The 27999-nt window shown below is 49.0% G+C and overlaps 1 protein-coding gene across 1 annotated transcript; it reads right to left on the minus strand.

Annotated features, from left to right (window-relative positions):
* Positions 1–402: 402 nt before the first annotated feature.
* Positions 403–27970, minus strand: CHMP4B (charged multivesicular body protein 4B). The gene is made up of 5 exons (XM_075438843.1): positions 27644–27970; positions 5715–5892; positions 4854–4968; positions 4165–4291; positions 403–1225 (listed from the first exon to the last, which is right to left on the minus strand). The coding sequence occupies exons 1-5, from the start codon at positions 27837–27839 to the stop codon at positions 1158–1160; spliced, it is 684 nt and encodes a 227-aa protein (XP_075294958.1). The 5' UTR covers positions 27840–27970; the 3' UTR covers positions 403–1157.
* Positions 27971–27999: the final 29 nt, after the last annotated feature.

Genomic DNA, 27999 nt, shown 5'->3' on the forward strand with positions numbered 1-27999 from the left:
CTCAGCCATAACTGCCGTCACGCTGCTGCTTGACAGCACAACATTTGTTAGCACAGTGCACAACAGGCAGCATTTCCATGACAAAAAATATCAAGCCAAGGCTCCCAGCTCTGTCCCTAAACCTGTCGCTTCCACTGTTAATTCAGCTCTGACTTCTCCTTAGTGTGGGGATTGTGACCTGGTGGATCACAATCTTCTTACAATAAGAAAAGAGCTGTAGCAGCCCTCCGGCAGCCTCGCTCAGCTAAGGCTGTAGTATTCTACACCGAAACTACACCACCCCACCGAAGCTCAGCCGGCTTTACGGAGTGCACGTCACTCACGGCAAAAGGGCCCACGCCGCACGCAGGTTATAGTCAGATCACTTCAACATCACAAAAAACTGACAACAGTAGCCACAGATGAAAATTAATCAAGATATTTAATACAGTGCAATCCATAGTAGTTTCTTAATTAAAATAATTGTGTGCATGTATTTGAATGGGTTATCAATTATCACAAAAGAAGCAATAAACAGTGCTATTGTAGTGCTATGTAGAAAAATGTACAACTGAAATTTAAACCTCCCCTACGTCCCAGACAGCGTTTGTCAACAGCAAATCATCATCACCAATTAAAATGGGAACAGGAACTACACTGTTGCGGTGACAAACACGAGGCTGGCCACACATCAGTCGAGGGATATAAATGTAACTTGCAGAGAACTAAAAACCTAAAGCATTCTTGCACCTAAACACAATAAGAAGCCGACGGTGGCTTAGGACTTTTCCTGGTTTTAAATGCCTTAACAAGACTTCTAGACACACTAAAACTGACTTAAAATTACAGAGTGTTTTTCACCTTATTTCAATCCAATATGGCCCAATCTTCCGAAGATGAAGATCCAGCAGTCGCAGTAGCACAGTCCAAAAGCTGAATGTTTGATTTTGCAAATACCTTTTTACAGAAATTCAACTGTATAAACTGCAGGCAATGCCCCCTGCTCCCCCTTCTTTCCTTTGTGGAGACCATGCTACGCAGAAAACAGCACTGCAGTTCCCACTGCTTTGGGTTAAAATTAAAGATAAAGACATTTTGCTTATGCTTTCTCCTCAACACAACACATTTGCACCCAGAATAGATAATCAAAGTCTTTTTCCAGCCAGTTACTGCTGTGGTTACATGGTTCCTGCCCAAGCTTCCAGCTCTTTCATGTCATCATCCTCTTCCTCCTCTTTCTTCTTGGCTGCAAAACATGAAAGGGCAACAAATGAGTGGGAATCTTGACAGAACCCTGTCTCGATTCTTCGCAGGAGAGAAACCTCTGTGCCACTGACCTAACCAGCAAACGGAGCACCAAACACTAGTTGAGGAAAAAAAATACCCAAGACCTTCTTGAATTGAAGTAAAAGGTGCCTGCTGAAAAAGCCAGCATGGGCTAAGCTTCCTGATGTTACCACTTTCCGGGCAGAAAGACAACCGCTCACACGGGAAGAATGCAAACATACTTGCAGGTTAAGATGCATACATCAGCAGTGTTTTAGCATCTTCCATCATTGCTAAGCCTCCAAGCAGAAGACCTGGAGCCTGCAGCTTCTGAGACCCTCTCAGAGGGATACAGCTTCTCACAGAAACTCGTCTGACGTCTCCAGCGTTACAGTCTCTCCCCCACAAAAAAAATAAATTCCTTATTCCATCATGAAGTCCTCAAATTGCAACAAATGAGGCTACTGTGTTCTGCTCTAGCTAGGTACAGACTTTGGAGACCTCCTGCATCAGTTCAAGCTCTTCCAGCGGGCTGAAGAGCCAGCTAGCACTGGGCACGTGCTACTCCCCGCTTGTCGCCGCGCTCACTAGCAGCTGGATGGATGTGACCGTTACGCAGCAGGCCACATGCTGCCTCGTTGGTATTCTGGTCCTTCCAGAGGAGCAAATGCTGCTATTTGTCGTAACGTGCCAAGTCCGGTTTCAGGAGATGAAAACCATTAACTCAGCAAAAAGGTTTTAAACCAGAAACAATAATTTTGGAAAATACCAAGAAAAAAGACATCATTTCCTCAGACACTGTTTTCGCTTCAAAAGGGGATAAAAAAAGAGTCCAACAATTCATACTCCAAATGGTTCATGTCATTCCAAACGAAACATTTATGTAAGAAAGAACTGAGTCAGCTTTAAGTCAAAGTCAAGACCTATCATTTGTACAAGTTTGGAATTTGTTTTTTCTATATTAAGCTCTTCCAGTCTCCATTAAATAAAACCAGCTTTTGCCTGAATTTCTTCTGACATCAGCTTAGCTGACAGGCAATGGCAAAAACTTTCTCCTTCAGACTGGTTAAGTTAAAATCCAGACAGCTCCTGAGAACTGGAAAAGCAGGAAAGCTCACGATCATTTTCCATTCCAAGAATAAAAAGGAGGCAGAAAGAGTCAGCTCCACTGCAGACGACGCATTGCTTACTTCCAAGAGACACACTAAGCGTGTACCTGCGTTGTTACGTGAAGTCTTTGAAAGTCTCACCCATGATGACCACAGGTGGTAAACTCTTAATTCCGGTGTATATTAAGTGAATTTTAAGTGAAGAACAATTTAGGTTGAGAGAACAAAAGTCCAAGGTATCCCAAATGCCAGTCTTTGATGCAGCTTTGTTTATAGCAAAAAGCAGCATGCCATTTAAATACATTAACAGAATTCTAATTTTCATCCTAAAGCAGCTTAACATAAATCCTGTAACACACTGAGTTTTATATTCATAGTTTTTACTATAAAAAAACTCATAATTTTTATCATTTTCATGATTTTAGAAAGTGCTCTGTCTACATAAGCCTTATGCTGTATAGTTACTAAAGTATGTGCACAGTTACAACGCCTCTTACCAGTGTGCAGTCACTACCACCTGAAAGAATTCAAAAAGTATATCTGGGTTCAAGTCAGTACGTTTTAATGTCCATAGCCAAAGAATATTTAGAGAATAAACCTTATTACACCAGCTAGGAAATAAAAATGTAATGCACGTGTTTCTTTAAACCATTTCTCCTGCTGAATCTAGATGAAGGCTCAGATTTCAGAAACCTCGATATAACTCACTCCCCTCTCACCAACACTTGTCAGCAATTCTGCCCAGCAAAACAGCATGAGAAAAACACAAAATCAATTATGTCAAATTAAAAGAACTATAACTCATAAGTAGGAAACTTCATAGCATGCCACCTAAAGCAAGTCCTTGTTCTTTGGCAGTATCTGCCGCTTCCCAGGCCCTTTTAAGCCTGGAAGGCAGCATGATAATTACAGGTACACTGACCAGCTGGGACTGTTTTCTTCCACCAGTTTTTCTGACCTTTTTTCCTAAGTAAGCACACAAAATAGAGCTGCAAAGTCTACAACTTAGTCACAATACGTCAAGGCAGATTCAGCAAAATAGGCTAGCAAAGCTTCATATCCCATTAATGCATGTGAGAGGTATTCCAGCTCCACTGTACTTCACAAAGTATCACTTCTAGTTCACAGAACAGCGATCAGTCCAGATTTAACAGCAGCTGTGAACTGTCTGTGTCAATACGAACGTTTTTTGCCTGTTCTCCACATACAATCATCACACTAAAACATTTTTTTATATATATATGTGTGCTCTAAGACTGGGATGACCCTAAGTTTGGTACTGTCTGGCTTGAGTACACGCAAACCTGAGAGGAGGCAACAGCTGTCCCCAAAGAGGGGTCTCTGACATTCGTTCCTCTCAAAAGCCAGAAAAGTGGGGATCAAATTAAAAAACAAAGCAGCAGCAAGGAGGCACGGTTCAGTGTGGGTATCTGAACCAGCCTGGGACTAATTCCAAGAGCTAATTCACTCTCCACTCCCTTTTCTAGCCTTGATACATTTGTCAGGATTACTTCCTCGTTGGGCCAGCAGCTTCCTTTCTCCACATCTCCACTCGACCCTGAGCGTCATCCACGCAGTAGATAAACTGGTAGCGCTAGAATAGGCAGTAACTGGTTCTGCGATAACTAGGAATTTCCACAGTTCTTACGACAGGCAGGTTACCCCCATGGAGAAACAGCACTGGACGTAACCGGTGATTCGTGAAGCAATTTGAAGCAAAACGTCTGCGCTGCCTGCAGCTAGATCTCTCCAGTCTGAGGAGCTGGCAGTTAAACATGTTCACATGTTTCTGGTATAGGTCCATACGCACCTGGTTTTGATGGTAGTGATATTGAGGGCACATTTGGTAGTGGTACTGTCTCGGGACCACTTATTTCCAGCAAGTTTTTGTCTAGTTCTTCTTGTTCTAGTTCCTCTAGTTCTGCCATGAGTTCATCCTAGTTTTTTAAAGGAGGAAAAAAAGACAAAAGAAAGAAACTTTAAATCATATTTATTAGCAAGTAGATTTAGCTGGTCATATTATTGAAGAAAATAACTTCAACGCATAGGATCAGAGCCGACTGAGAAGATGAGTCTGATTCTTTATCTGAATTCCTGTATGTAATCTCCTGGAGGGTGAGGAGGGTGGGGAAAGTAGTGAAGAGAAGGAGAAATCCAAGTCCAAACGTTTTCAGATCAAGCCATCCAGACACTGTCAGCAAAAAGTCAGCGTCACAGCTGCTGTATGCACTGGTAGGAACAGCCAGTGACAAGGTCTAGCAGAGATTTTATATCCTAGTACTACAGCCAGACACATGCAATACGCAGATCTTCAAAGAAAGATCTCGTATGAGTCAGCATCCCTGGAGGTATTTAGAAGAGATGCAGACGTGGCGCTTAAGGACGCGGTTTCGTGGTGGACTTGGCAGCGTTAGGTTAACGGTTGCACTTTATAATCTTAAGGGTCTTTCCCAACCTAAATGATTCTATGTCATAAACAGAGGCAAATTTAAGGCATACCTCATCAAATTCTTCCCCAAATCCTACTGGCTTCGAGATGGCTGTTGAAATCTCATCTGCCAGCTCTTGCTGCTCTGCAATGTCCTGCATCAACTCATCTACTTTATCAATATCCCTGTGAAAGAAAGCAAAGAGTGCAATACAATCAGGCACTTTCCCAATCAGCACTTAAGACTGTGCTTCTTGGGTTTTGTAGAAATGCCACACCATGGTGACATTTTACAAGATCCTTTCCCAAAATATCTCTTGCATGTAAGTCTGAATTTTATCCCCGTGTCTCAACAAAATTATGCATGTATTTTTTACTTCTCCCTAAAATCTTAGCTTATGATGACTTCAGATGAGGAGGTTTTATTCTGCATTACTGGTATTAACAATAATTTGCTCTGTTCCCTGATCCAACATTATTACATTACAACTACAATATTTGCTTTTGGAGCAAGTACAACATTCCCACAATGCAGTTTACCTTAATTATTGCTACATACACAAACTCCACTGCACAAAAAGAAGTTTGAGACTCCCCTTGAGGCTTAAAATTCTTGCTGCTATTAGGTGGATCTGTTAACTGGTGCACCCCTCCATCTGCTTTAGACCACACTGGTGCTAGCCTTCTTTAGGACAAAGGCAGCGGCTTTGTGCCATATAACACGGTGGCGACCTGAGAAAGTATCGATACTTGCATATTTCGTTCAGTATGAAAGCATATCTAGTATTTCAGTTTAACTGAAGTTATAGCCTTTTAAAAGAAGACTTTTCTACTGAAGCTCCACCTCTGGTTATGAAACACTTGGCAATCAGCAGACCAAACAAATGACAAACTAAAGGTCCTACAGAAAGATGCAGAAGGGAATAACTTACATGTTGTCATGAGCAGCTTTCATAGCTTTAGCAGCAAAGCCCATATTCTTAAGCACTTCAGTGTTTGTGTTGGCATTCTCAAGGGCTTCCCTCTGAAATTCAATTGTTGATAACGTGCCATCTATCTGCGCGAGCTGCTTCTCGTACCTCTTCTTACGCTTCAGGGCCTGAAGAGCAGCTGAACAACACAGAAAAGGGTAGGATTTGTGAGATTTATGCCCAAAACAGCCATTCACATTTTATACCAAATGCCACTTGGTGCAGAGCGATGTTTAACGCCTTCTATTGTTTGTAATCCACTTTTCTACTAGATAAACCAAGTTGCCTAACCCTTCTGCTTGCCTCCTTCAACAAAATTGTTTAAAGGTGGCCAAATGCCTGCTGTCCATTGCAGGACGCAAGCCAAGAAGCAACTCAAGGCTCGGCAGTCCGGTCACTCGTAACGCACCACCAACCAGCGGCCACGCCACAGCAAACGGCAGGCTTCAATACACAAGGTGAGTCACTTAGAAACACCTCTGTTCATCGTCACCCCAAACGTGAAGGCACAGCTGCTGGCACAGCTCCTGTCAGATGGGGTTACGACGCTGCTGCAGGGTCCCAGCAGCCAGCTGAACTCCTGTGCAAATACAAAGCAAGACCAACATTTCTTCAGCCTTGCTACTTAATGCTGTGAAATATACATACACAGAAATATTTATATACATATATAGAAATACACATAGAAATATTTATATACATATACAGAAATATTTATATATAAACAAACTTTGTGCGTGTTTCATGTTACTCCCACTACAAGGTACTGTCCACACAACAGTCTCCACGGGCAGGCATGAGAGATGCCATCACTGAAACTGGTCTGGGCAATTTGCTGCTGCTAAGCACTCGTCCAATGCCTGCTCACTGCAAGAGGAGTCCACCCACGACAGCACCAACACAGAGGTCCACACCCACGGGGATCACCCCATGCGGGAGGACTGGTCCAGCTCGCTGCACGGCCAGGCTTCTCCAGCTCCTTCCGCGAAGCGCAGCTCCACCCCACCCAGACAGGCATGCACCCAACTGGGGGCAACAGCCAACAGCCAGCTCTTCCCGAGACAGCCGGACAGACAGCAGCCCTGAGCACGGCCGTTCCCCAAACCCTGGCAGTGAACACAAACTAGATTTACATATAATCTCGCTTGTCGGTGGCTAAAAGTTTTGGTAGGAGCTGCAGTGTGGGCAAGACCTACCAAGCACTGAGCGCTGCTGGCTGACAAACAAACGCAAGGTACCACACGGAGTAAGACATGAGCAGAGCTTCCCTTCATGGCACTTCTATTTCCCCTCCTGAGATGAACACACTTGTCCACTGTGTGACAGACTTGGTCATATAGTATAATACTCCCGTGTACCTCAGGCCTCAGCCTGGACACAAGCTGCTGTGCTAACAGCCTTGCTCTCGGTTTCTGAGCTCAGCCCCGCACACGCTTCATTTCTTCAGTGCTCTAATCTCTGTGAGACTCACAGCAGAAAGCAGTTAACGTGGTACAGGATCGGCTCTGCTAAAAATCATCGTCCTGGACCTCCCAACGGCTCAGTCACATGCACCAGGAATGGTGGCAAATAAAAGCTTCAAATCTTTAAATCTTTAAATCTCTAAAAGACATTACTGCAAACCTTTGCAGATTTTTTGAAGGGGAGTAGAAAACAAGGAGTAGGAAATCCCAACAGCAGACAGCTTCCCTTGTCTCCCCTACCAGAGGGATGATAATTTTGTGACACGATGAGCATGTTCCTGCAACACACGCAAAATAGCTCCTCTCCCAAAAGCAGATTATTAGGAAGAAATTCTTCCCCATGAGGGTGGTGAGGCCCTGGCCCAGGTTGCCCAGAGAAGCTGTGGCTGCCCCCTCCCTGGCAGTGCTCAAGGCCAGGCTGGATGAAGCTCTGAGCAACCTGGGCTGGTGGAAGATGTCCCTGCCCATGGCAGGGGGGGTGGAACCAGATGGTCTTTAAGGTCCCTTCCCACACCTACCATTCTAAGCTGGCAGGCACCCCGCGTATTCTGCCAGATGCCATCTCGAGAAGCCCGACAGTCCTTCAAGATAACACCTTGGTATCCAGAAACACTACATACACCTGCAGCTCTGCATTTGGCTACGAATACGCTCTATTTGATTACTTTCTAATTACACAAACGTATTAGAGAATAAACAGTCCTGTGCGAAGGCACGGCTAAGGCTGCCAAGCACGCAGAGCAGCACCGGTCGATGCAGCAGAAGTGACCACAACGACAAAAGCACGGATCGCCTGGATGGTTCCAACAGCAGCCAGGGACCCAGACCGAGCCCCGTCACTAACTGCAGTCCGACGACCAGTAAATCTCCCCGCTGTTTTGGGGCCAGTCCAACACCCATTCTCGGATCACAGGAGTGGGAACAGGACTGGGTTTTCGTGTACCACAAAGGACAATGTTTGCTCTGCAGAATCAAGCACAACACAAATATCAGCTGAAACGTTCCAGCTTTATGCCAGATCATGAAGCGATGAGCAACACATCACTGGTATATTTAGTCTGGTTAATTTTGCGCTAATGGTTTAATTAAGGATATACAGTTATCTTACTCAGAAAGATAAAACTGTTAATAGGCTGTGTTTATGTAGTGACAGATGCTGGCAAAGTGATAGGACATTCTTTATTGAGGATTTTGTGCATCATGGAGAATTATTGGCAAAACCAGGGATTTAATAACCGTTATACAAACCCAAGTAAAATACTAGAATTTACATACAGCTCCCCACTACAGCTTTCTCTGAGAATAGCTACAGCTCCTCCACACCTCATGCTCACGGACCTTCAAAGCAAGCTGCTCAGACAGCAAATGTTGAAGCACCACTGCCAGAGCTTGTGGGCAGGAGTGTTGATCTGGACTGCTGGGGAACCTGCCCCTCCTGCTCCACGCACGCCAGCTCCGTGTACCAGAACCGCCCTCGGTTGCATAAATCCTTTCCTTGACGAATTTCTCACTTGTATACATAGCTCAAGGCTCTCGCTTTTACAAAAGCATGGTGCATAACCTTCTAGCTTGCAGAAATGAGCAGGGACCCCCCCCCCCGAGACCTTGAAGATGGCACACATCTCCCACCCGGGCTCCAGCTGCAGCACTGCTACCTGCCAGGCTGCTGCTGAGCCCCCCCGAGCCCCTGCTGTCTCCCAGCCACGCACCCACCGCACTCAGCTCTGCTACAGCCCGAAGCCGGCCGTGGAACGGGACAGCAACACACTCGTTTCCAAGCTCGCCTTGTTTCAAGTGAAAACTTAAAATGGATTTGTGGTATTTTCCAGAAATGCTTCCAACTCCTTGGGACGAAGGGTAGCCAAGGAAGACACTTCTACTCTCCCCTCTCTGCAGCGAGGCCGATGCAAGGACAGAGCTTCCCATGGCCACAGCGCCCACCTGTACCTGCTTGAAGACCAACTGGTAGAAATGCCCATTCCAGCAGCCTAAAAGGAACGAGGACCGACACACAGCCCCAACAAACACAGGGACATGCATAAAGCTTCTCTGCCTGGACAGTTCACCATCATCATTTAGCACAGGCTGATTAACATCAAAGTAATAAATGATTTTCTGCAATGAAGAAAATCTTACACAAGAGATTTCTTGCAGCTGGAAGCACTAAGCAGCGTACAACAAGGTACTCGGCGCCTCCTATCAGAGGATCACAGCTTCCTGCAATTTATTTTCATCTGTTTCCTTGCTTAACTATCTTTTAATGTAAAGTCCTTGTTTATAACATGAAGATTTTATCAAGCTGAAAAAATAAGAAAATATCAAGTCAATGTAGGTCACTTGCACTCATTTCATCCTCCAAGTTTTGGCAATTCATTTCCCACATTCCCATCCCCACAGAAGAGGATTTCAGGATTCTCCCCGTCACAGTGAGCAGCGCAGATCTCTGTGCCATCAGGGCTGCCCCTTCCTCCGCACAGCTCGGAAGAGACTGCTCGGACCCCGCGCAGACCTTGCTGCGCTCTGCCAGCCCCAGCTCCGAAAACGGATCGCTAACCAACCATCTCTCTGCATCTCATTTCGTTTCTGTCAACAGAAATACTTCAACTCACATTTATTTGTTTCAGACCACACGGTTAAGTGGATTTTCCATCTCTCCGGACCGATTTCTCAATTTTCAGGTATTTCTGGAGGAGCGCAACCACATCGATACCCACAGCTCAGAGGTCATGAGGAATTTCTAGAGTAAGGGTCCCTTTGGAGGCAAAAACGAGAGCCAGGCCGACCTCTGCAGAGGGGCTGAGGGGCTTGCCCCGCCGGCACAGGCAGCGGGGAAGAGCCACCAGCTCCTGCTGGCAATGCAGGACCAGCAGCAGTGTTTGCCTGCGCAGTAACGGCTCTGCAGATTTTCCGTACGTTGCTATCGTACTTTACAGAGTGGCAGGATCCAAGGGAGTGATTCTGCTCTGATCTACAGCTGCTTTCGCTCCCCTCTCCTATTTAAGGCATCGACTTCTGAAAACTGATGAGCACTTCTGGTACTTCTTTGCTGCACTACAGTCTTTACCATCTGCATAAATACCTACTGAAATCTTATGTACTGCCAGAGTAATACATTTTTATTAAGTTCTAATTGAAGTCAAAGCTTCATGAATCCTTAATCTATAGGGAACGACACTGGCTCTTTTTCCTCAAAAAAAAAATCAGTTTCAGAATTTGAAACAAGCATGAAAAAGAGACAGCAGGCTAGAAATATGTCCTCTAGCATCACGTTATTATATACACACGCAAGAAACAGATGTGTGTTTAAAGTCAAAGAGTATCAGGGCCCATCTTTGCTCTTCATGAAGACTTCGATCACATTAGGAGGAGGCAGTCCTCAGGACCCACACCCTTCATTATGCCTTTACTGCTTCCAAGGTAGTAATTACACAGGCAGGCAATGTAATTTCATACCCAGCTGTAATTGCTGTGGAACTGCTTCAGCAGGACCTGTTACCGTATACTAAGTTGAAAGCCTTTCTTCTCTAACGCAGCCAGACAGACTTCGCTCACAGCCCAGAACCTGTTTCTAGAGAGATCACCTGCACACTTTCCTAGCAACATCCGATCCAAGTTTTCCAGCGCTGTGACAATTCCCTTCGAGCACAAAGCTGTACGAGATTACCAGACTGCCGGACCAGCCTCCCACCGCAGCTTCTGCAAAACGCCTGGGATTCAGAGGCCCCTAACAAAGAAGGACTGCTGCTTGCTCTCACCATGTTGTGGCTGGGTATAACACCTACCTCTATACAGAGCAAAGCACAGAAAGATCCCACCTACGATCTCGACGTGTTACTGATTACTTAGGCACAGCTGGTAAGTGCGGTGCACGGCAGGCGGCGAGCAGGGGGCCAAGGCGCAGCTCTCGCCGGATCCCTCGGCGCAGCGTTACTCTGGCGCAGAGCTGACGGGAAGCACTCTGCATAAAAACCTCCCCAGCTCCTAGGCACGGACTGGCGCTGCCGGACGCCAGGCAGAGGTACGGAGAAACGACGGGCACGTCCCTGATCAGCACCCCCTGCCCCAGGAGCAGCCTTCCCTCGGTGAGGAGCGACATTCCACTCCGGTCGCCCAGTAACACCACAAGCTTCTCCTCCCAGAGCATCCTGCCTTTGGGTGGGGGTTACTTGCTCTTGAAGTATCCCTGTTACATGTGAGAATGACAGTACCAGTTCAAATCACTGGCTGGTTAAGGAGGGGCTTTTTTCCTTACACTCCTCCTCCTCCTTTCCCCCCCTCCTTTGTTTTCTCTTTTTTTAGCTCAAATCTCCCATAGGTTGCACAGGAGGACAAGGCAGTAGTTGCCGAACCATTTTACAAAAACAAACTGACAGATCACCCTCCCGACCAGCCATGGGTCAGACAAACCGATGCGAGAAGAGAAAGCCATCGGTGGACTCAGAGTTTACTATTAAGAAGTTTTCACATGTAAGATAACCTTCACTTCATGAATCAGCACAGACCCAATGAGAGCAAAAAAATTTGATCCTTACATGGGAAGTTAGTTTTCACAAGGCAACAGCAAGGACCTGCCAATAAAGACCCAGTATTTTAGAAAACCTTTACAAGCCATACCTTGTCTTTAACAGGCGCAGTGTGTATTTTAGCTTGTAATTCCAATGTGTATGATGGATTGCACGCACTTCATATATCCTCGAAACAAATAACAGCATGTAACAAAACTTAGTTGTACCTTATTTGATTTTTCGTAAAGTTTTCAGCGGATTACATAAAGAAGCACACACTGGGGAAAAAGTAGTTACATCATAGAATCATAGAACGGTTTGGGTTGGAAGGGACCTTACAGATCATCTCGTTCCAACCCCCCTGCCATGGCCAGGGACACCTTCCACCAGACCAGGTTGGTCAAAGCCCCGTTCAGCCTGGCCTTGAACACTGCCAGGGAGGGGGCAGCCACAGCTCCTCTGAGCAGCCTGTGCCAGTGTTTGACCACCCTCATGGTGAAGAATTTCTTCCTTATATACGGTCTAAATCTACCCTCTGTCAGCTTGAAGCCATTACCCCTTGTCCTATCACTCCATACTCTTGTGCAAAGCCCCTCTCCAGCTCTCTCGCAGCCCTTCCAGGCACTGGCAGCTGCTCTGAGGTCTCCCCACAGCCTTCTCTTCCCCAGGCTGAGCAGCCCCAGCTCTCCCAGCCTTTCCTCCCAGCAGAGGGGTTCCAGCCCTCGGATCATTGCTGGGGCCTCCTCTGGCCCCGCTCCCACAGCTCCAGCTCTGCCCTGCGCTGAGGGCTCCAGAGCTGGACACAGGACTCCTGGGGGGGTCTCAGCAGAGTGGGGCAGAGGGGCAGAATCCCCTCCCTCGCCCTGTGCCCACGCTGCTGGGGATGCAGCCCAGGGCACAGCTGGCCTGCTGGGCTGCCAGCACACACTGCCGGGTCATGTCCAGCTTTTCATCCACCAGCACCCCCAAGTGCTTCTCCTCACGGCTGTTCTCACTCCATTCTCCTCCCAGCCTGTATTTGTCCTTGGGATTGCCTGACCCACGTGCAGCACCTTGCACTTGGCCCTGTTGAACTTCTGAGGTTCGCACAGGCCCCCCTCTCCAGCCTATCCAGGTCCCTCAGGATGGCATCCCTTCCCTCCAGCGTGCCGACCGCACTGCACAGCCTGGTGTCGTTGGCAAATTTGCTGAGGGTGCACTCGAGCCCACTGTCCATGTCGCCGACAAAGATGTTAAACAGCGCTGGTGCCAGCCCTAACCACTGAGGAACATCACTCTTCACTGGTCTCCCACTTGGACATCAAGTCGTTGACCGCAACTCTGAGTGTGACCTTCCAGCCAATTCCACCGAGTGGTGAATCCATCAAATTCATGTCTCTCCAATTTAGAGAGATATTATATACCTCCCTATTATATAATAATAAAATATGTATTACTACAATTAAATTAAAGGTAATACATTTACAACTAACTGGTTGACTCCTGCCACCCATTAGGAGATGGTGAGCAGGCTCAAAATTATCTTCTCCATATGACATTTTGATATATTCGTTGCTTTTATTATCAGCTATGACTGGGACATTGGAGCCAACTTTTATTCATAAAGATTGCACCACAGAGCTCTGACCAGTTAAAATTGATATAAATAGTTTATGATCTCTTTTCCATTGGCAAAACAAAACAGAATGTCTCAGTCTTAATGAGCATCAGACTCTAATCTCTGAATTTCGGTTTTGCACAGAAGTACAGAGAAAACGTTTGCTTCCAGAAAGGAGGGTGAGTCCAGTCAACGAGCAGCTGAGTCAAAAGCAGTTAGATCTGCTTGACCACTTCCATTACTTGAATGTAAAAACATGTATAGAAGTATATTTGAAGAACATTATACAGCCTTTTCTAAACTCAAACTTTTTAATACCTAAAAAGCCATTCCTTCCTTTGGTTTTGGGGCGTTTGTTTTTCAGTCTTCAACTGATAAACTGCAAAATGCTATATTTAATTTCCTATTCATTTGAATTTCCCTGACAGTCCCCCTAGAAATTCCAGCAGCCGTTCTACACTTACTGTTTAATCACGGTGAAGAATACGCAGCCAAGCGGTTCATCATTACGCCCACCGCAGCAGCACCCGGCCCTCCACCACAACCGACCCGCAGGAACTCGTGTTGTGGTGCTTCAGTCCTGCCCCACACTAACGAACGCTCACGAGCGAAGAGAGTCGAGTCACTCAGCCAGACCATCCTCCTCTGGCAGCACTCGGTCTGAAAAGCCTGACTGCTCATCCAAGTAACTTCTCTTTGTTCTCAAGAAATGCTACCTGGAAGAACTTCATTTTATGCATTTTTAAAGTATTTCAACCTGTATATAAGCAAATTGTTATTATTAACTGAGCTGTTGTCTTAAGATTTTCCTTGCGATATTTACAGCACTTTGTTAGTGAACTGAGAAAAATGTTCACTGTGGTAAGAAGTCAGCAAGATAATAAAAATACAATTTCACTACATAACAGAGTATTCAGAGAAGAAAAATTGCCTATGAAGGTGCCAGCAATTTCGTTAAAAATCAACAGCCCTCCTGCAAATAAGTACTGCTTGTACACTTGCATGACAAGTACTGTTAATGGGATATTTATGCATACAGTAATTCTATCGAATTAATGCTTTTAAATATCATTAGTAGAAAAGTATAGGTTAGATAAAAAACAAGGAAGAACTTCAGACTCTTTCCACATACTTGGAACTCCAAATTTCACTAGCAAAAACACCTCTCAACTTGTGAAGTAACTGGTCCTCCTGCTCTTCTCAGAGCACTGGGAAAAACTGGGAATATAATTCAAGAGTTTCAGTGAATTCAAAACCGCACTTGTGTCAAGCTCCAGTTGTTTGTGAGCCCGGACCATGTGTCCCATGGTGGCTCACTGCGCGTGCGCTTCCTGCCCATCCACCTCCTGCCTCTGCAAAGCTCTGATGAAAAGCACACTGCTACCTGGAACAGGGAGGCTTCTCATCCAGGGGATGACGCACGGGTCAACAGCTTCGATTAAATCATTTTCCCCCTCAGCTGGAGTAATCTCACATGTGATTCTTACATTCTCTCTAGCAAACGAGAGAAGAAATCACAGCAGCAGAGATACCACTGCAAACGGACACCAGATGTATTAAAGTGAGATGAAAGAGTTCCACAGCAGCCTCCAAAATAATGCACACCAAAAGCCAGCCACGCCAAAACAAACAGTGCAAGCCAGCTACAGCGGAGCTCCCCAGATGGGGATCTCCTGGCCCCTCTCGCAGAAAGCCCAGCACTAGAGATGACTGAGATCATCAGCTTCACACCGGGTGACTGTCCTGCACGTTAGACTGCGCATCCATCTATAAACTGCTCCACAAAAACAAGTGCCATTGTTTTCGCTGCCTCTGAAAATACCATTCCATCTTCCTGGAATCTGCTTTGGCAGCAAATTTAACCACCACCAGCATCCTCGCCGTCCTTGAAACGGGATAAACAAGAAGCATCAGTAGGTGTAAGCAGTAACTGGCTGCCTTGCCTGCAGCAGAGCAGCTTAATCTTACGCATCTCTCATTCCACGGAGAATTAGCAAACTGCCTACAATATCCTAAAAAAAAAAAAATCCTGAAAAGAGAAAAGGTAATTTAAAGCAATTCACAAAATACCTTCCAATGCTACAGACAGATAAAAAGGTAGATATAAACCCAACAGCGATGCATCCCACTGGTCTTACCAAACTTCTTTCACCCCACTGAGTTCACGCCTTCTGCAGGGATGTGCTGGCTCAAGAAACTGCTAACCAGCTGAAGAACATTCACGCTGGCAAAAACCTAACACAGTATAAAAGCACCTGGGCAACACCCTGCCACAACAGATCTGCAGCACCTACCGAGGAACACTCGCCCCAGACCAGGCGGGTGGCACAAGGCGCAGAAGCTGGCGACTCTTCATCCTCTATTCAGGGTCCTAGAGATCAGATCTTTTCAGGGTATTTCCAAAACCTTTCAGGGCATTTCCAAAACCATGTAACTGCTCCAAAACCATGTAACTGCTCCAGACAGAACAGCTAGAGAGTCCCCTCGGTCTGGCACGCTTCTGCCTGAGCATTACTTTTTTGGTGCCGCTTCCAGTTCTGGGAAGACTTCCCGCCCCTCCTGGGCTCCGGCAGAGCCTTGCCCACGTTCTGTACGTTAGTGAGATGCCTCTACATGAAAAGAAAAATAAAGCCTTGCAGAGATGGCAACATACAGGCCTCACACAAAGGACTGAAGAGGAAGAAAGCAAGCATGGCCACTAAACTGATACATAAGCATATTCCTAACTGGCTGTCCATTAAATACGCAGCTACACTGAGCCAAGTTGATGGCACAGCACAAAGTGTCCACGGTCCAAAAAGTCAAATTTGATTTTAAGCATCACGGTGTGAAAGCAGTTGGGAGACAGAGGTAGCGAAGTATGGTTACCAAGGCTAACCCAGTGCAAAGCAGCATGATTTACTGTCCCCTGAGGACCACCTGCTGAGATCTGATGTCTATAGGATATACAGAGGCTAAAAGTCACTTTCTGCTGAGTGTCTGAAGCCATTATCGCCCATTTCCCCCCAGTGCCAGGGCCTGACGTCCCCTGCCTGGTTCCCAGGGCGCAGCTCACAGGTGCTGGCAGCAGCTCCCTGTGTGTCTCTTCCAGGAGACGCTGCGCTGTTAGCAGGGCATCATGAGCAGAGTTCAGCCCTTGGCCTCCACTTCTCTTTCTGTGACTGCCTGCTAAACATCTAATAAAGTTCCCAAACCCTCTCCTCAAGGAAAGGCAACCATGCCCAGCTCAGAGCTGAAGTGACCGATTAAAACCACTCCATAAAGCACACAAACCCAGGCAGAGAACACAAGCAGGCTCTGTCCTATCCAAAACACCAGATTACAACTTCCTCTTGAGCGAAGCAGTGCCAGGATATTTAGTCTATTGGGCAAGAGATTAAACTAAACAACAAGCATTCCTGGTCTAAAAAAAAAAAAATCTGTAAATAAACAAAGGCAAAAAAGAAAAATAAAGATACAAAGCACCCTGTAGAGCAGCAACCGAAGCTTTGACGGGGACGTTGCCCGAACAGCACAGCAGCCCCCGCCGCGGTGCTCCGACCAGCGTCGGCTCGAGCTTTGCACCAGGAACGGCTGCTGTTGCTCCGCGTCCCGCAGCCCAGACGTAACGCAGCTGCACCCGACGCGCCACGCGCTTCCCTGTCACCCTCCCTCCTCACAACCCGGTCGCAAGTGCTCCTTTTCATCCGGAGCGCAGAGTGGGTGTCCGAAGGGCAGAACCCATGATCAGGATGCTCTCTATTCCCGAAACGGCGAGTAAGTCGCTCAGGCTGAAAGCTACAGCTGGAACCGCGCCGCGGGTGCAGAGCCAGCAAGCTGAGCAACCTGCTCTTGGCCTGGACTTCTGCAGGCAACGGAGGGGGACGGCCCAGACAGCAAGCACGGCTCCCTGGAAGTCAATTCCTCTGCCCCTTGAACATCCAGGCAACGATCCTCCAGTCAATAATCCCCTGTAAAATAATCTCCAGGTGAATCTGTGACAGTTTTGTTCAAAAAAAGGGAAAAATGTCGACTACAGTGAGATTTGAAACCCAAATGAGAACACCAGGAAAGACAGACCCCAATTACAGCGACGCAGCCAACGGGTTTGTTCCACCCAGGAGCTGGAATGAGCCTCAGAAACACCAGAGCAGCCACCATCATCTACGCCTCATGCTTCCAACTGTCACATTCCATCTGACCCACCCTCTGGAAGGAAAGCAGAGACCGTATTCCCCAATTTCCACCGTTTCACTTCTTGCGGTCCTGCATGTCACTGGATGATGGCAGGGGACAGCAAGGCATCTCCAAAACTGATTTACCCAAACCACATTTCTTCTTTCCAAATAAAACTAGATTATTTTCTAAGGCTGGTGGGGTAAATCATCCTCCTTTACCCTTTTAAACTGCCCCAAAACTTTGCTGTTAAAAATCTGCACCTTATTTCAGGTCAGAATTTCGTATGTATATAAAAGGGGATAATTAGTCAGAATTCAAAAAATGTTTAAACTTTTAGGGTGAGAAAAGTATCTTCCTTAAAGACTACTTGGGATTCTCACAGCCTGCAAATACTCTTGATGGGTTTTCTTCTTTATTTTGTGATTGCTTAAGATACCTCATTCAAGAGAATTCCACTGAAAAACTATAATCTTCCTCCGCCGGGAATGCATCAGGTAGAGGTTCAGCTTTACAGGGACAGAAGTAGCTCTCCTTAAGTATCTCAAAATGTTCTTTTCCCACAGGGGAAAAACCCAAACAACTGAATCCCCGATGCTTAACAACATTTTTGTGATTAAGTCACAAAACTCAGCAGATCCTACCCTTCAGCAGCCCATGCCGAGACTTTCTCTTCCCGGGGAAAGACCCCGGTGGCCGCCTGGGTCGCCCAGCACGCGTTTTCCAGCTCTGGGCAATTGTTATTAAAATGTTGCCGCGTCTCAGAATTTGATTGAGGCTGTTGTAATAGTCAGCATTTCTCTTAACATCTCACCTGGTGAAGTTATTTTATTTTGAGATGTGAAAATTTAAACTTTTTTCACAAAAGCTCAGATTCCAACACTTAACAAAGGCGAAAAAGCTGAAAACCCGAACCTTCAGAAACCCAGAAGTTATAAAGCAAATAAAACCAAATGTATTTTCCATTTAAAAAAAAAAAAAAAGTTTATACTTACTGAATCAACCCCTTCACTGGCAACGCTGCAGGACGTCTCTCGAGGCCAGAACTGAATTGCAATTTTTTAACAGCAATCCCAGGCTCTTCGGCAGTGCCCAGCTGCAGGAGCCCGGTCTGGCAGTAAGCGTTGCAGCGCGGCCCTCCCGGCACACGCTGATGGTGCTGCCAGGGCAGCGCTTACCAGAAGAGGCTTTCCACTACTCAGTTTTCTCCTAGGACACTGCACGTGCTAAGCCCCCCATGGGGATGCTGTCGAGACATTTTATTCAGGTCCCACCTTCAGGGTAGATGGGCATGGTTCCTACTGAACCCACTATGAAGTTTGCTTCGTATCAACCTTTTTCTATTCCATAACTAACAAAAATCACCTTCAAGTTTCTGAATATAATTGGTTGATGTTCCTGTCACCCTGGCATTTGTTCTTCTTCTCAGTTCCACTACATCCAAACAACCTCTGTAGTAAACATGACATCCTTAAACCTGAATAAGCTCCTGCCAAGCCACAAAGAAGATGTGTAATATGGGTTTGGTAACACTTTACACACCATCGCATTAGTGAAACAGCCAGTATAACTGATCACAGCCTTACCAGAAAGTGGGACTCCAAAAAAGACAGGTTTTACCGTGAAAGACGTTGCAAGTCTCTGCACGCCTGGACTAACCCGGCAGCATGCATCCAAACAAGCTCAAGATGCAGCCACACGGCCAAACTCGCTAACGGTCCCTCTCAGGTTAACGTCCAGGGGTCTGTGCCAGCAGGACAGGACGGTGACCACATTCCCAAGCCTCTTGGTTTACCTTGTGCCTAAACCAACTCCTGCCTTCCAACACGTCAGACCTACTGGACGCGGGACCGGGGCACAGAGACCTGTCACTGCTGTGTTCTGTTCTGAAGCAGCTGCTGCCTGGAAAGCAGCTGTGGTGGAAGGTGGCACTATCTGGTTATCGGTCCGGACATCCTGCAAGCGGGAACAGCCTGGTCCGGGGCAGACTATCAGTTGTACCGACACACTCGTCAGCCTGGCCGCCCTTACCTGGGCAAGCAGCTGACTGCGGGAGCACAGGCTGGTGCAGAAGCTCAGAAACGGGGAAGGCGGCAGCCGTGAAAGTCTCTACTGAGCTCAGCCCTCGCTTGCTGCACACGAGGATCAACACGCACGTGCCAGTGTACGCAAGAGGGACGGCTGTCCTGGTTATTTGAACAACCCCAAACTCCCATCATTCGCTGCCAGTCAGTGCAGAGCTGCAAGACAACAGCTGTCTAATTACCCTATACTTGTATTAGCCCCTACAAAAATGGATATTGGCAAGCCTTCATTTCAACAATGAACCCTGAGGAAGCCACAGCAGACCTTTGCCAACCAGGCTTCCAGCTGCCAGAACATTACGGCAGAACTGTTACTGCCTTTGGCCCAGCCAGGCACCAGGCTTCACCAAGGGGAAACTTCTGCTCTCCCGTGCACCCACCAGCAGCAGGTCACTGCGACGTTTCACTGCCCTCAGTGCTGGCCCCTGCGAAGGTCCACAGAGCCCCCAGGTTCCTCACTTACAGCCTGGCCACATCCTTCCAAGCAGACCTGCCTGCATCTGCCCACATCTTCACCAACCGTAACATCGCTTCGGCTCAGAGACTCAACCAGGATGATTACCAGCAGAACTAACCTCCTCATCACCAGCTATGTGCTATGGCCTTGGGTCATCTGAGGCAAAGGCAAAGGTCTATCAACATCTCAGGCGTGGCCCATTTAGAATTCTCCAGCTGCATCCTTTTTGTTTCAGGCACTTCGTGCCAAGAGTTCCAGTTTGCTGGACACCTGGCTGCAAACTTCATGGAAAGCATGTTAAAGCAGGTGAGCTGCTCCAACTTTCAGTTTTGCAGTAATCATCCATTTTTAAGTGGTGTGAGAAAACAGCACGATTTTACTTTACACTCCACAGCCCCCCACACACACTCTCTCAGGGCCTTGCTGGCTGCAGGTCAGGCCACATCCTTCCCGCTCACACCACCTCCCATGCAAAGTCTCCGGAACAAGCAGCACGCACCACTCCAAAAACAGAAAGGTTTTCCCAGCCAGACTCAGTGAGTCCCAGCAGTGCAGCCCCCAGCCTGGTGCTGCCCCAGCAAGTACAAGGAGAGGCTGGCTGGACTCCCAGCAGAGACACACAAGCACATGGGCATGCACGGCTGCGGCAGACCTCTTCTGAGGGCGTCCACTCAGTCCAGCAGTACGGGCAACACAGCCTGCATGAGCCCTACAAGAGCTTAGAGGTGGTGGTAGCCTCCTGATGTAGGTCATCCATGAATGACAAAGAGCAACTGCAAAACAGTTTGGGCAACAAAATAAAAAATATATATCCTTTTCCTGGACAGCACTGACTGCAGACTCCTCTTGATGGGACACCATCCCTCCCTTCTCCCTGTTCAATTCACCCCCTGGCCAGCAATGAAGCATGGCCATGTCCTTCACCACCACGTCAGGCCTGGGAGCACCAAGATTTGCCAGGGAAGGAGTAGTGACCGCTTTCAATTTCGAGCCCCAGTACAGCACCTTTCCTACGCTGACCTGTCCACAGAGCAGCACTGTGGATCGCACCACGGAGCGTATCTGAGCTCACCGCACCCGGCCATCCCCAGCGTCCCAGGTGGCTCGGCTGGGATCCTGCCACGTGGCCCACGTGGTGTTCAAGTATGAGCACAGGGTTCTTACCAGAATCCCGTCAGAACGGGCTCCACGTCCTTTAATTGAAGGCAAAACCCAGTGTAAGCCTCGGCAGCAGGAGATCTTCCCACCTCCCACCACGCGCTTCAGCTGTGCTGCTCCAGGAGAAGACAGGGTCTGGAGACAGCCACCACACACGGCCGAAGGGCAGGCAGGGACTGACAGAGGGGCCCAAAGGGTGCAGGCGCGACGGCCCGCAACACCCTGGTCCAGACACACACTGCACAACCCAGCACAAACTCTGCTGGCAAAAAGCAACCTGGCAGTTTTCTCGACGAGTCTGAGAAAGCAGCAGAAGGTTAAACCAAACCAGCAACTTGCATCACCAGCGAATTACAGCTCTGAACTAGCACCAGGAGCCCTCAAGCAGGATTGAGCAGCTAGGGCTGGAGCCTAACCAGACACTGGAACCCAACATCTAACAGATTTGGAGAGAAAAAGCAATAAAAACAAAGTCAGTGTCTGCAAACATGCCAGGTTTTCCTTCTGACAGGGCTTGACAGAGAACAGGAACGCAGGAAGGATGTGTTGCATCAAATGCAGTTACCGACGTGCATCTGGGGGGTTTTGGGTTTTATTTATGACACTTTATAAGGTTTTCTAAAAGGTGTTTGTGAATCCCCCCCCATCCCTCCCAAACTGTTCTATGCTACAGCAATCTGCCTCAGAAAGTCTCTGTTAAATAAAAGTAGGGTCAAATTTCAAACTAAAAGTATCCTTTTGTTTTTAAACGCCTATTTAAAACGAGTGACCATCACACTTCTCCCAAGCCATGCAGTTAATGCTCAGCTCAGTCTCAGGGGAGATGCCGGGCGCAGGCCAGCACCGCTGTCGGCACTGCTGCACTGCAGCCGTGGTGTGAAGTTACGCACCTGGAACTCAAAGACGCATTTTACACTAAACTATGACTTCAAACACAGAACAGGCAGACTGAAGGAGAAGGAGGGCTGGACGGTGTTTGCTGCAGGACTCTTGCTCCCCTACATCAGCACCTTATCATTCACGGAAACAAGACCAGGTTCATGTCATTTGATTCCAGGAGCAGAGATCACTTCTCTTGCCAAACGACAAGCGGGACCTTCACAACAGGTTCGCAAGCAACGCGTTAATGCCTAAGACCATGTGCATGGCCACAGGTCATCCGAGTCTCTGCCCACAGCCAGGCCGGAGGCTGCAGCGCTCTCCTCGAATTCCAGACCACTGCAACATTTTGAACCACTCCAACGCCTAAATAAAACATGTCCATGCCGTCACGCAAGCTCGCTTCCGTTTTTTAATCAATGGTCAGCTGGCCCCCTTGCTGGGAGATCACACGTCAGCCTCAGATTTCATCGCAGCGAATACCTCCAAGCTGACCAAGCAGGGCGGCTGTTGCCAGCAGAGGCAGAATTGCCTTCCTCCGTCCAGCCACCTTCCCGACTCCCTCTCCCGTCAGCTCTCGCATTTGTGCAGTTAAGTGTAGAAAACAGTTTTTGTTTGTTTAAGAGTTGGGTTTTGGCTGGATCAGGAAACTAATCCAACTCACACATGCCCACACAGACGCTCACACCGGCACCGGAGCAGCCGGCGGGACAAGGCAGCCCCACCACCGGAGACCCCCCAGCCCCCCTGCGCCCGCTGCGGAGGGCTCGGCCAGGTTCATGGAGATGCTACGGAGAGGGGCAGAGCCTGGCTCCTCTCCAGCACCAGGCACAGCAACCCCCAGCAGCAGGTAAACCAGCCCAGCAGGCCGATGCGACAGACCGCAAAGGCAGGGGGGTGGGGGACAGTTAATTTTCCACCAGCTCAGCCAGCTGAACCAACCCACCTGCGGCAGCACTGCTATCTACCCTGAGCCCGAGGCGGGCATAAAAATCATAACTTTTGGTTTCAGCCTACACCCAGCTTTCTTGTTTGCTGTGGGTTTTTTTTATGTGCGGGGTGGAGCATAGGAGTGTTCTCTTTCCAGGAAAAGCCTGAATTATACAGCAGGAATCTAGCAGTGGGTTTGCATCCATTTTGTACTCAGTCACCAGTGCTGAAAGAAGCAGCACTGTGTTTATTTACAGTGAAAGGGAAACTCTGATGTTAGAGAAGAAAAAGCCACTAACAGGAGTCAGAGCTGATAGAGAGTCCATGAAACGTCAGCCTCCTGCTAAAGCCTGAATATTTTCACTGCATACTAACACGATGTTTGCTTTTTACCCATGCTGGTGTGTTTGTGAACCTAGCGTCCAGTAACAAAAATGTAATATCTAGTGGCAGGCAGGAACGGCACTACGTGGACTTACCCTGGATCCAAACTCTCGAGCGGACTGGTTATGGAAGCAGCTCCCTAGCGAAGGGTCGGGTTTCTCTCCCTTCTGCCATCTTCGCACTGAGACATAACTTCATCTTTGCGTTTCCATCAGAAAGGATAATGCAGAAGCAGATTCTGGAATCGTTACACCCAAAGCAGTCGGAGATCAAGGAATTAACCCACTGCTTTTCTGTGCCTGTGTACGCTGTTTGTCCAGCAGCTTGGCTTTGTGAGCCAGCTCTTGTAGGATGAGGCGACAGCCACAAGGAAAGGAGTAAAACCGGAGCAGCAGTGATTAAGATCATCTTGAGCTATCCTGAAACTGAACACCGAGCACCAGAACTTCATAACCCTTGGCAAGACCCAGCAGTTTGGTTTGTTTCATCAAATTTGAGTGCCTGATAAAATATCCCGGATTGGATGCAAAAAACGCCCTATCAACAAACCGGAGTGGAAGAAGAGGATGCAGCAGCAGCACAGCACTTCCAAACCGCCAAGCTCACAGCTGCACACTTCTTTTGTTAAAGCAAAAGTTATTTTCAGGACAGATTTCAAATCCAGTAGGATACTGGCTGACTGGTGTTCAAACCATGCTGTACTACTGCTACTTCCATTAACTTCACCGAGAGGAGCAAGTCCACTACTCATGAGCTCGAGCAAGCGTGTGGAAGAGCCTCTTCAGGAAAAGAAAAAGGGGGGGAAAAAAAAAAAAAAGACAAACACCAGAACACACACTGTTTTCAAAACCACAGGCTGAACATTTCCATGAGATAACACAAAACAAAACACAAGCATAACTCAACTTCTTCCCAGAGAGGCAATATTAACTTACATCTTTTCAAGAAACCCTTCTAAAGATGATTCATCTTCTCCTCAGCAGTTTATCATCCCATGGACAAAATAATGACATGCACATTAAAGCCATAGCTGCTGATCCCCCCCGACACGCTCCAGCAGCAGCACAGGTGCCTTCGCACCAACCTAACACTTGGGGACTGCTGCCCTCTCCCTCCCCCAGGAGCCATTTTGATATTGTGGAATCATGAGCAGGAATTGCTACAGTGAAGACAAAAAAAGAAAAAAATGACTACTTATTAAAATGACTTTAATTCCTGCAGAAGGCATGGTGATCATAAAATCGCCACATCTGTGCAGCCAGAAAATAGAAAGACCCTGAAAAAAAGGAGCTTTTTATTAAAAGTTGAAAGCCTCCCATGCCAAGAAGCAATACTGACTAAAGAAATTTATACCAATTAGTTACTCGTTTTAACTTCATGAGGAGTTAGTTATACAGCCTGGATATCCTAAATGCAGATTATGAAAAATCTACACGTAAAGTAAGTTCATAAACTGATAAAAGCCCACATGTGCTTGGGGCAGGCAGAGGAACCAGCAGGCTGATGAGTTTCTGCGCTTTCGTCTGACTCCAGCAGCGCTGCCGGAATTCGTCAATGAGCCTTTAGAAACCCGGCTCGCTTGGCAGCCCAACAATGGCACAGTGTGCTGGAACGCAGAGATCGCCCGTGCCAAACACCCATCTTTCCTCCGAGAAAACAAAAATACCACTCCGGGCTCTCCAAGGTGGCTTTAAGCTTTCAGGTGAGCTCCCGGCCCCGCTGCTGCAGGCACGCGTATTCCTCTCCCGGCTTCCCCGGAGCAGCGCCCAGCGGCGGCAGCGCGAGCGTCCCACTGAGCATCACCCGCACGCACCACCCGTGGCACGCGTCCCTCTGCAGAGCGGGCACGGACAGAACGCCGCAGAGTAAAACTCTGCAGTCTCGCAGAACGAAGAAAGTGTAAGGATTCTTAGAGACGTATTTTCCAAAAGTCGATACAACACTTTAAAAACAAATCCCTCGTTAATTAGCTTTTGTGTGGTGTTACTCAAAACTCTCAACTTTATCAAAGTATTTCCATTAAAAACACAGGCTTTCACATATAAAACCAACATATTATTTTCACTTAAATTATGTATTTAAGTGATTTTGCATCAAAATCACAGAATTCCTGGTTTATAAAACAGCCTGAAGTCAGAGAGGGAAAAATCTAAAAACTGCGATTTGCTGGAGCTCAGCTGATGAATGTCATCTCGAACCCCGACTAAACGAGCAGTCCCTTCGTCTGTCCCGAGGAGAACTCGCTTCCCAGCCAGCCAGCGGACAGCAAGATGCCTTTCCCAGCAGCCCAACAATAAAAGCTGGCCCCTTAGCTCCAGAAGTCTTCTGGAAAAAACAGGTTTCGTTTTCCAGCAGAAAACCATCCCTAGCCCTTCTCCTTTTCACAGCTCCTTAATTACTCATCAGGATCCTGTCCTTCTGCCAGACCTCAATTATCCTGACCCAGAATCCTGCCCGTGCGTGGGCAGGTTTTTCTCCTTCCTCCACCTCCGAAGAAATTTCATCCCTCTGCTGCCCGGAGTGCTCCAGTCTGAGGAGCGGCACACACGGAAAGGCGGGGAGAGAGATGGCATTACAGGAGAGCAAGACAGAGACCTGAGCAGCAGCATAAGGAGAAGTTCAGGAGAAGTTACACAGGACCAGGGTAAGACAGAGGATGTAGAAACTGCGGAAGAAGAGGAAGGCCTTCTCCTTTTAAGCTTGTTACCAAACTAGGCCACAAATCACACAAGAAACTCAGACCTACTAAAACTGTTGCAATAAATTTGATTTAGAAACTTGGTGAGGCCCGAAGCCAGGCTCCGCCGAGCTCCTTCAGCAGACACCTGGGGCCACAAACCCAGCCGGCACTCGGGAGCTTGCTCCGCTCGTGCTGTCGCTCACTCGAACACAGCACAAGTGAGCAGCCCTGATGCAGCACACAGTTCTGAGGCTCGAAAGGACCCTTTAAATGCTGACTACAGTAGCAACACGAAGCAGAAACTGTTGTTGGTAACGACTGTAAATTAACCCTTGCTGCTTGGGCAACAGTTGTGCGCTCACAGCTCTTGGGGCCACCGAGCCACAGCTCCGGCTTCCCACTCTGCCGTCACCCAGCACCCGGCGGGCAGCATCAACACAGAACTGTTGGGGACTGGAGCATCTCTCCGACGAGGAGAGGCTGAGGGAGCTGGGCTTGTTCAGCCTGGAGAAGAGAAGGCTGAGAGGGGACCTTAGAAATGCCGATCAATATCTGCAGGGTGGGGGTCAGGAGGACGGGGCCAGACTCTTTCCAGTGCTGCCCAGTGACAGGACAAGGGGCAACGGGCACAAACTGAAGCAGAGGAAGTTCCAGCTGAACACGAGGAAGAACTTCTTCACTCTGAGGGTGACGGAGCCCTGGCCCAGGCTGCCCAGGGAGGTTGTGGAGTCTCCTTCTCTGGAGATACTCAAGACCCGCCTGGACACGGTGCTGTGCAGCCTGCTCTGGGTGACGCTGCTTCGGCAGGGGGGTTGGACTGGGTGACCCACAGAGGGCCCTTCCAACCCCTGCCATGCTGGGATTCTGTGAACTCCAAACACGCTTTCCTGAAAACGTCGCTTTTCGTGACTGCCCCGCAACAAGCCAGAAGCCCATCGCAGCACCGACAGGTTTAAGTTGCCAACCCACTTCCCACCCGCAGGCTGGCAGACCCCTGACACGCAGCCAGACCCGCCCAGGGCGGCCCAGTTCCACCCGGCGAACACCAGTTTCCAGCGCCCGTTTCTGCGCCGGCCGCAGCCCTGGGACACGCAGAGCGGCGGGGCAGGAGGGCCCTGCGGGGATCACCGGGCAGGGGCACGCAGAGCCGGCGGCACGGCACCGCGTCCAGGCGGGGTCCGAACCCCCCGGCCAGGCCCCGAAATCACCCAGCCCTGGGCTCCGGCGGGTTCGGGCGCGGGGCTCTGCCCGCCGCAGGACCCGGCCTCCGCCGGGAGGCCGGGCCCGGCTCCGCGCTGCCGTGGCGGCCCGGCTGCCGGCCCCGACCCTCGCCCGGGAGAGGAGCCCGAGCGCGGCGTCACGCCGCCGTCACGCGGGAGTGACGCGACGCCCACGTCAGACGGCTCCGCCAGATAAGGGGCTGCCCTGCCCGGGCCGGGGAAGCCCCGCTCCGCTCCCCCCCCCCCCCCCCCCCCCCGCTGGGGCCCCGCTGTTCCCCGGCACCGCACACAGGGGCCGCTCGAGCCCACCCCCCACCCCCGACCTGTTGCCCGGGGTAGGCCCGGCCCGGCCTGGCCCGGCCCCACGCGGCCGCTCACCGCGCTTGTTCTTGGTGCCGTGCTTGCGGGCTGCCGCCAGCTCCTGCTCGATCTTCTTCTCCAGGAACTCCTGCTTCTTGCTGAGCATCTCCTCCGTGTCGCGGAGCCGCTGGATCGCCTCCTGCGGGGAAGGGCCCTTCCCGGCGCCCTTCCCGCCGGCGCCCGTGCCGAACAGCTTCCCCAGGAGCCCCGACATGGCTGCGCCGGGCCGCGGTGTGAAGCGCGGGCGGTGAGGACGGCCGCGGAGCGCCGGTTCCTGCTCCCCTCGCTCCGCGCTCCCCTCACGGACCGTCCGCCGGGGCCGCCGCCGCCCGCCCGGCTCCCCGCGCCCCGCCCGCCGCCCCGCCCCCGCGTCG

This window comes from Opisthocomus hoazin, chromosome 18 (assembly GCF_030867145.1).
Source record: "Opisthocomus hoazin isolate bOpiHoa1 chromosome 18, bOpiHoa1.hap1, whole genome shotgun sequence".
NCBI classification, from domain to species: domain Eukaryota; kingdom Metazoa; phylum Chordata; class Aves; order Opisthocomiformes; family Opisthocomidae; genus Opisthocomus; species Opisthocomus hoazin.